Raw genomic sequence first — 9,730 nt, 5'->3', positions numbered from 1 at the left:
GAGGCATTGGAGACTGCGATCTGAAAGACTACAGAATATGTAGTGGCCTCAGGGTATTCAACTTGGCTGTTTTCCTTCCTTGTTCTTTTGTTCATTCACTTGATAAAATTTTTTGAGCATCTGAAGTGTTGATGGAGGCAGTGGGGAAAAAGAGAGGGTTTTTAGAACGTGGTGCCACATTTCCCTGAGATTTGGGGTTAGCACCGGGGAACTTGCTCTGGACATGTGGCTGTGCTTTCTGGATTCTGTGAACCCCCAAAATTACACATAAAGGGTTTTTTGGTTTGTAAACTTATACTGCTAATCAGATTCTTAAAGTCCATGTGTCAAAAAAAAAAAAAAAGAGAGAGAAAGAAAAGGAAAAAAGAAAAGAAAAAGATGAGGGATTATTGATTCAATGGGAATGATAAACAAATAGAACTTTTTGTCCTTTAGCAGGACTGGGCATAGAAATTTGCCATCTGTGCTAATGAATACAGTGTGTGTGTGTGTGTGTGTGTGTGTGTGTGTGTATGTGAATTATTAGATACAAAGGCCACAGAGTTTCTGCTGTACCTGTAAAGTAATGAATTACTAGATGTTCTGTTCCTGACAAGAAAAGAAAAGCAAGAGGGACAATAAAAATTGAGGTGGATAAGGATGGAGAAAGAAAAAGAAATATTTTACTTATGTGCTAGAGTTTTGCACTTGGGAGATTTTCTGTCTTATTTATTTGCTCATTCACACACTTCCCCCATTATACATTCAGTGTTTCACACTTTCTTTTTGTTCCAAAGACAAAGTTGTAGGGGGATTAGATTCTTCCTGGACCCATACATCCATCTCCTTCTTCACTGAGGCTCTTAGCTAAGACCTGAGAGGGATGGGCTCAAATTGGCCAGGCCCAGTCAGGGAACGTAAACCTGGTTTCTTTGCCTCCCTTCCAGGGAGGGAGATGGTGGATTACATCTGTCAGTACCTCAGCACTGTGCGGGAGAGACGTGTGACCCCAGATGTGCAGCCTGGCTACCTGCGGGCCTGGCTGCCTGACAGCGCTCCTGAGGACCCCGACAGCTGGGACAGCATCTTTGGGGATATCGAGCGGATCATCATGCCTGGGGTGAGACACAGAGACTACAGGGATCTGGAGCACAGAGGGGTGGGTGGCGACCTGAGGAAGGCCTGCTTTGGGATGCCCAGGCTGCTGGGATGGTGATGCATCCTTCAGCCACTTAGCCACCAACACCCAGCCCATCTTCTAGGCATGTGAAGGGCAGGACTTTGAAACAAATTAGAACCTATAGAGCTTGGTGGGGAGCCAGGAGGAAGAATGACTGAATTGCAGGGTGTACTCTGGCAAAAGTATGGAAATCTAATGGGACAGGCCAAGAATTGAACATTTTGTCTGAGGGGAAAGAGAAACCGTGGAGGTCGTGCCTGAAGCCTGATGGGCCCAGCCAAGTTCTACGCTGCCAGATGCCCACACAGTGTTTGGGACCACGCTGGAGGGCGGGAAGGAAGTGGCCCATCCCAAGCCTGAGGGCACCCTGGGTGTCAGATTGGGCCTTGTCAGTCCCCACCTTTTCCCCTGTGAGGTGGTAACTGTGTCTTTACCAAGGGCAGGTCTGGGGATTGAGCTGCATTTCAGGAGCAGGAAGGGGTGTTCCCTGAATTATTGGTCCTCTCAGTGACAGAGGGTAAGCCTGAGAATAGTGCTGGTGGGGCCAGGAAACATCTGGAAGCCAGATGATGCCTGGGGCTGAAGCTGGAAGGCACCTGCATGGGCGGTGACGACATCCCTAGCCACCAGGTGTGAGGCACTCTGCCAAGGTGCTCAAGCGATAATTGCACCAATTCCCTTCCCATGGAGGGGCTCCATGCTAATGCTAGGCACTGGACTAGACGTACTACATGATAGCTCATTTAATCTTCACAGTGACCATGCTTAACAGATGAGGAAACTGAGGCTCAGTCTTATCGAAAGTCACAGAATAGTACTTGGCAGGTCTAGGATTTCAATCTAGGCCAGTCTTACTCCTAAGTCTCTGCAAATTTTTCCTACACCATCATCTCTCCTGGCAAGGGCTAAGTGTGGCTCAGAGGAGCCCAGACCCCTACCAGACAGGCTGCCTCGCTGTCTCTGCTGGGGCATTTGTGTTATAAGCTACATGTGTCTAGAGCAGTGTTTCTCAACCTTTTTTTTTATCTCATGGCATGCTTGAACCTATAGTTAAACTTCCAGGGCATACTTAAATTATGTTGATCCAAAAAAAAAAAAAAAACTGAGTAAGAAAAAAAATACATTTAGTGTGGTTTTAATTTTTTTTTTGACAATTTTCAAAATGGTCTTTAAAAATTTTTGAGTAATATCTAAGATCCTCTCACAGTACACCAGTTGAAAATCTCTGGTCTAGACTTGAGATCTGCCTCCATCTTCCCTGTCATGAGCCTCCAACATGGACTTAAAGGTGATAGAAATATGCCTAGAGCCAGGGGTGCTGGTGGGCCCAGGAAACAGCTAGAAGCCGGCTGTTCAGAAAGTGACAGCAAGTTCATACCATGCCAAATACTCATCTCTCTTTGACCATTCAGCCTATTTCACAAGCATCCTTTGAAAATTTCAGTGTCAGTAAAGCTTTACTAAGGAGGCTAGATCCCCGATAAGATTATCTTGTGGATTCCATTCCGTAAAATGTAATCTGCTGAGAGGCTAACTGTAATCTGGGAGTGAGGCTAACAGCAACTGTCAAAGAGGTAGAAATGAGCTGATTCATTCAGCGGAGAGGCATTCCAGCAGTTGCTGGGGGGGGGTGGGTGGGTCCAGCAGGCTCATTTCTGGACAGAGAGATCTGTCTGTTTTTGATAAGGGCTCCCAGTGGCTTTCTTACATTATTTATCTTACACGAACAGGCAATTGCCTCTTGATAGGGCCAGGAGTTGGAAGCCCTTCTCTGGGGTTTCCAAAATACTGTCACTAAGCACAGTGACAGCGAGGGCCCAATCTTCCCTCTCATCTCACAGCTGCCCCCCAGCCTCTGAGAGTCAGCCTGAAAGCCATCGGCCCTTTGCTTTCTCCTTTTGGTCAGTGCCTCATTGAAAACTGGCTTCATTTTTCCCTTCCTGCCACGTCCTAGACACTGAGTGAAGAAAGGCTTTTTTCTCATTTAATTCCAACCCTCGTTAGAAAATCCTCTTTTTGGGCAGCGCCTGTGGCTCAATGGGTAGGGTGCTGGCCCCATACACCGAGGGTGGCGGTTTCAAGCCTGGCTCTGGCAAACTGCAACAAAATAATAGCCAGGTGTTGTGGCAGGTGCCTGTAGTCCCAGCTACTCGGGAGGCTCAGGCAAGAGAAACGCCTAAGCCCAGTATCTGGAGGTTGCTGTGAGCTGTGTGACACCATGGCACTCTACCAAAGGCGATAAAGTAAGACTCTGTCTCTACAAAAAAAAAAAGAAAGAAAATCGTCTTTTCCTTTTCCTGAGAAAAGAGCGGCACAGTGGGAGGAGGCAGAACACCATCCTGCGTGGGCCTCTGCGGTCCTGTCTAGGCACTGTCATCTGTCCCTATGAGGTGTGTGTGACCACAGGGATGAGTCCTCTCTCTGCTGCCCCCAGATAAAACAGAGATAATAGAACTACTTCACGGGATGCTCTGAGGATTAAATAAGAGAAAGCGTGGGAAGTGGAAGATATTACCTACCTCGTCTTCTTCTTCTTCTTTTTTTTATTTTTTTGTGACAGAGTCTCACTTGTTCACCCTGGTAGAGTACCGTGGCGTCATAGCTCACAGCACCCCCAAACTCTTGGGCTCAAGCAAGTCTTCTGCTTGGTGAAAATTCAAGGAAGAGATTTGATTCTCTCAGAGTCCAGTCAGGATGTGTGATGTGTCTGTCCCCATACGATTAGTTTTCCATTAACGTTACTGCTTCCCATTTTGCAAATTTCTTTGGCCATACCTCCACCCACACAACAAACCTAGGAGACAGGATTTTATTTATTTATTTATTTTTGAGACAGAGTCTTGTTCTGTCTCCTGGACTAGAGTGCCATGTGCTGTCACCCTAGCTCACCGTAACCCCAAACTCCTGGGTCCAGGTGATTCTCCTGCCTCAGCCTCCCAAGTATCTGGCCCACAGGCTCCCGCCACAATACCAAGCCAGTTTTTCTGTTTTTGGTAGAGACCGAGTCTCACTCTTGCTCAGGCTGATCTTATCAGCCTCCTGAGCTCAAGAGATCTGGTCCCATTGGCATCCCAGAGTGCTAGGATTACAGATGTGCACCACTCTGCCCAGCCAAGAGATAACCCTTCAAGAACAAGGACCGTGTTCTGGACAGCATGTATAATACAAAGAGCATAAGATTGAAGTCCAAGGACACGGGGTCCAGTCCCACCTCTGCCCCAGAGGTTATTTATTTTACAATGAGGAACCAGGGTTGAGAGAGGTGTAAGAAGTGATCCTGCTTTTATGAGGTCTGAAGTGTATACACATTTTGGAGATGTCCTTTTAAGGAAAAAAAAAATAGAATGAATTTCAAAAGAGACCCATGCCAACAGGGCACCTTGCCACTAATCTTCATTAGCTTCATGGCAAATCAGTCTACAAGGTCACATAGCTGACTGGGGCAGAGGTGGGACTGGAACCCCTGTGCTTGGACTTGGATCTTATGCTCCTATTATACATGCTGTCCAGGACACGACGGTCCTTGATCTTGAAGGATTGTAAGTATCTGTGCACACTGAATAACAGGATGATGCATTGAGATGTTGTCTAATGAGTTCTCAATAGAATTATCGTGTTCCATGGGCTCAGGGAAGGGGCCAAAGGGGGCTGCAGTTGCTAGTGAAGTGTTCACAGAGGAAATGAATATTCTGTAGCATTCTAAGAACAACCGGCCGGCTCTAGAGAGTCATGTCTTTATGTGGAGTGCTTTCCTGTTAAGGGACACAGCATTGCTCAAAGATGCAAATGTAGAAATGAACAGGACATGCTTGCAGAGCGCTGAGATAAGTAGAGATTAGATAATCGATGAGGCAGATGAGCCACTGGGGATGCTTCAGAGACCTGTTGGGGGCCCTCCCTGTCTGCCCTGTCCTCTTTACATCTGGTGTGGCCTCCTATATGCTTGGGCTGGCCTCTCCTCCTGCCCTTTCCTCTCCTCACTCCATACCTTGGTGAAACTGAGGACAGCTTTGAACCTGTTTACACAGACCCTTGATAGCTATGTGCTCAGAGAGCACAGCAATAAATCAAACAAAATGTGCTTTTTGCAGGAAACTGGACGAGACAAGCAATATATTCTTCTGGAGCGCTTAGTGAACTTATTACCATTTTTTTCTGGAGATAGAATCTCACTCTATCACCCTGGGTAGAGCACTGTGGCATCATAGCTCACAGCAATCTCAAACTTGGGCTCAAGTGATCCTCCTGCCTTAGCCTCCTGAGTGGCTGGAACTATAGGTGCCTGCCACTATGCTATGCTAGTTTTCTATTTTTATGACTTTTCTTTTTTTTTTAAGAGACAGAGTCTCACTTATCACCCTCAGTAGAGTGCTACGGTGTCATAGCTCACAGCAACCTCCAACTCCTGAGTTTAGGTGATCCTCCTGCCTCAGCCTCCAAAGTAGCTGGGACTACAGGTGCCCACCACAATGCCTGGCTATTTTTTTTTGTTGTTGTTGTTGCAGTTTGACTGGGGCCGGGTCACTCTCGGTATATGGGGCCAGCGTCCTACCCACTGAGCCTCAGGCACCACCCTAGTTTTCTATTTTTAGTAGAGATGCTGTCTTGCCCTTGCTTAGGCTGGCTTCAAATTCCTGCATTCAAGCATCCACCCTCCTTGGCCTTCCAGAGTGCTGGGATTATAAGCATGAGCCACCACACCCAGCCAGTGAGCTTATTACTATAGGGAATTTCCTTTTGCACATTCCATTCTGGACTTTGCATATATACAAAGGCTCCACTGGAGAACTAGCTTAGAATAGGAGCTGTGTGAGTGGCAAGAGCATGAATGGACATGTTCAATTTTCATGGAGTTGTAGCACTTATTTGTCTGTCTTAAAAGTGTTGGCCCATATCCAGAGTGGTGCTTGCCAGGGAGGGTGTCTGGAGGAGGTAGGCCTCCTGGAAGTGCTGCCTGGTGCCAATCACGTGCATTCTCTGCCTCCAGGTGGTACATTGGCAGAGCCCCCATATGCATGCCTACTACCCGGCCCTCACCTCTTGGCCATCCCTGTTGGGAGACATGCTGGCTGATGCAATCAACTGCTTGGGGTTCACCTGGGTGAGTAGTAATGGCTGTAACTACTGGTGGGGTGAGTGGTATAGCAGGGAATGGCATCCTAGGGCAGACATATTTTGTTCTGGTCTCTGATCAGGGTTCCAACATAAATATTAACAATGGCTACATTTTTTAAGCTTAAGCCTTATGTTAATTATAGTTAATTATGTTAACATATTAACATATGTTAACCCTATGGAATCATGAGTATTGGCCCCTTTTATAGGTGAGGAAATTGAGGCTTACTGGTAAGTAACTTACCTCCCCAATATCACACAGCTTATAGAGACAAAGATGAGATTTGGGCCCAGATCTGGTAATTGCCATAGTTTCTGACCCTAGCTAAGGACTTTGATTCCTGTTGAGTTACCATTTAGTCCATGCGTTTGTCTTTGAGTAGCTAGAGATACATTCTAAGAATTCTTTTATTAATTCCTCAAGCACCACTCAGCTTTAAATTGTGAAACCAAAAGCTTTCTAGAACATCTTTATATTTTAAGCCTGAACTCTCACAGGGTGTGTGTGTTGGGGTGGTGGGTGGGATTACTAGTCCTGACACATCCCCCTGGGCTTTGGAACCAATCATTTTTAGGGTTCTTTCTCCATAAAGCTTTGGAGAATTTGCATCCATGAGGGTAGCATGGACCCCAAACCCCACAATCTTTCCACTTTTTTGTTTGGCTGAGGGCTGAGTGGGAGTGGGACACAAGGCCTGACCCTGACCCCTTCTCCAGCCAGGTTCACATTGCTACCACCAGGCACAGGGGCCAGGGCAGAGATGGTTGTATTTCTTGGGCTTTGGGGGGGGGGGCATCTTGGTGCCCTGGGGCTGTGGAGATGAAGTTTCTTTCCCTCTTTCAGGCGTCCAGCCCTGCATGCACAGAGCTAGAGATGAACGTTATGGACTGGCTGGCGAAAATGCTGGGACTCCCTGAGCACTTCCTGCACCACCACCCTGGCAGCCGTGGGGGAGGCGTCCTGCAGGTGCCTTTACTGCCAAAGTTCCACCCAGCACAGGGACTAAGGGGTGAAAGATAAGCCTAACCTGGCAATTCTCCCATTTTTCATGGAGTTTCTCTGTGTTACCCACACCCCAGTCCCCACACCACCATCATCACCCCCAAAAGGACTCTGTGCTACAGGCGCCGAGCCAGAGTGGAGCTTTCTGTGTTCCTCCCCCCTATACCACACATGTTTCTAGGTGCTTCTGCCTCTAATAAACCCTTGTCATTCACGAGGGTTTCATTTTGAGACCTTTCCAAATCCTCAAATTCTTTAATTTTATGGTAACATGTAATTTTACTGGTTTTATAACTTATAAGATAGAGCGAATAATATTTCCCTCAAAGAGTGGATGTAAGGATTAAATGAATTCTTTTATTAGACAAAAATAGCCACACTCCTGAGATGGGAATGAAAAGTCTGCTGTGGCCGCTTGCTGCCCAAATGACTCCGCTTCTCACTCCCGCTTTGCAGCAAGATTAAAATCTGAACCTCACAAGAAAGGCGAGTTGCCACAAGCTGTGGCCCTTCTGGGTAGTTAGCAAATAGTTACAACTTCAGATATTATATCTGGAAGAACATGCCAAATGTCTGCTGTACACGATTTTGCTGATTATCTCAAGAGCCCTGTAGGTGAACAGTATCATCCTCAGTGTCTGAGATAAGAGCACTGAAGCTCAGAGAGATTAAATGAATTGTCCCAGGTCACACAGCGGGTAAGTGGAAGAATGAGGGTTCAGTCAGGCCTGAACCCTCTTTCTCCTGTGTTCAACAGCCAGGTGTACTTGAGTCAGTCACATAACCTCTCTAGCATCACTGCCCTCATGTTAGCAGGACAAGAATCACCACTATCTCGGAGGTGTCCTGAAGAACAAGCAGGATAACACAGAATATTTTGCGAACTGTGGATTTCCATACAGATGAAAGCTGGTATTATTATTATTATCATGATGGCTTCCTTGTCAGGGAGTAATTTCCAGGCACTGAATTTCTGTGGATCTGGTCCACACAACTCTCCATGACAGTGTCTGCCAGGCTTTTTAGCGGCATTCTATTAGCTGGAGATTTTAAGAAGCGAACACACCAAAGACTGAATCAATGATGAGTAACCACGAAGAATCCTGTGAATTGCTGAGGCGGCCCCTGCAGGATTTCCATAATCATGACCAGAGCAAAATCCCATCCACCCTTGCTTGGATAATCTACACTCCCATCCCTGGAGGCAAAGAGACGCTCTCCATTTTATAGATGGAAAAGAAGCTTCTGGAGGGGTAATATTAGCTCAGGGTCACAAGAGTTGTTGGCAACAAAACTGAGGCCAAAGTCACATAGCCCAGGACCCTCTCTCTGGGATATGCCTGTGGAATCAAACTATTTCCATACCTAATAGATCAAGAGTTCTTTTAAGTAAACCTTACATGGGGAGCAAACTTATATCCTGAGGGACATTCTCTTTTTGGTTTCTCTAATGTAGATATTGGTATTAGGTGGAAACTTGCTTTCAGAATCTAGATTAGGAATGTGGGCTGGGGAGGAAGGAGGGCAGGAGCTGTTTACTTCCTTAGGTAAAATAGCTCTCTCTCACATGCATGTGTGCACGCACTATGAAAGCTGGGAAATTTGGCAAGAGAATATGGACAGAGGCTACCGTGGGTAATCTTCTGTCATCCTTTTCCACTGCAGAGCACAGTCAGTGAATCCACCTTGATTGCCTTGCTGGCAGCAAGAAAGAACAAAATCTTGGAAATGAGAATGTCTGAGCCTGACGCCGATGAGTCCTCCCTGAATGCGCGACTCATCGCCTACGCCTCTGACCAGGTGAGCTCCCCACACAGGATGGAACTTCAGATCCCTGCTTGGCTTCTGGAGTCTTAGTCGTTGAACAGTTTTCTTCTAGGCATGAGTATGCTGGGATTCAGGGCAGCTCAGGCCTGGGAGGTCATCTCCAGGAAACGCAGGGGTAGACAAACCACCTGCATTTGGCTTTGATTCCATTAGTCTCATGTTTCTGCAGTTTCTGGGGAGGGTTTGTTCCAAGAGGGCTCTTTGCTCAGGGGTTTTTGTAACCTTTCTAGGCCCACTCCTCAGTAGAGAAGGCGGGTTTGATTTCCCTTGTGAAGATGAAATTTCTGCCTGTGGACGACAATTTCTCACTCCGAGGGGAAGCTCTTCAGAAAGCCATTGAAGAAGACAAGCAGCAGGGCTTGGTGCCTGTCTTTGTAAGTCAGAATGTGTCTGAAGTTAGAGTGGTAGGACTTGGATGTGAGGAAGGAAATTTGGCAGAATTCCGGTGAGTAACGAGTTGTGAACAAAAGCAGAAAGGTCCTCAAATGCAATGTTCTTTTTTGAGACAGAGCCTCAAGCTATCCCCCTGGGTAGAGTGCCCTGGCTTTACAGCTCACAGCAACCTCCAACTCCTGGGCTCAAGCGAGTCTCCTGCCTCCGCCTCCCAAGTAGCTGGGACCACAGGC

At 46.9% G+C, this 9,730-nt stretch overlaps 1 protein-coding gene across 2 annotated transcripts in view; it reads left to right on the top strand.

Annotated features, from left to right (window-relative positions):
* HDC (histidine decarboxylase) overlaps window positions 1-9,730 on the top strand; it is a 24,702-nt gene that overhangs the window by 1,557 nt on the left and 13,415 nt on the right. For both annotated transcript variants that reach the window (XM_003784347.2, XM_003784346.1), the window contains exons 2-6: window positions 927-1,099; window positions 6,147-6,260; window positions 7,119-7,241; window positions 8,943-9,077; window positions 9,335-9,478. In XM_003784347.2, coding sequence (XP_003784395.1) covers window positions 927-1,099; window positions 6,147-6,260; window positions 7,119-7,241; window positions 8,943-9,077; window positions 9,335-9,478 — 689 coding nt within the window. The remainder of the gene's footprint in view (window positions 1-926; window positions 1,100-6,146; window positions 6,261-7,118; window positions 7,242-8,942; window positions 9,078-9,334; window positions 9,479-9,730) is intronic.

The sequence above is a fragment of the Otolemur garnettii genome, unplaced genomic scaffold (genome assembly GCF_000181295.1).
Source record: "Otolemur garnettii isolate 467f Iridium unplaced genomic scaffold, OtoGar3 scaffold00011, whole genome shotgun sequence".
In the NCBI taxonomy this organism is placed as follows: Eukaryota; Metazoa; Chordata; class Mammalia; order Primates; family Galagidae; genus Otolemur; species Otolemur garnettii.
This window is presented reverse-complemented; position numbering and strand designations above follow the sequence as displayed.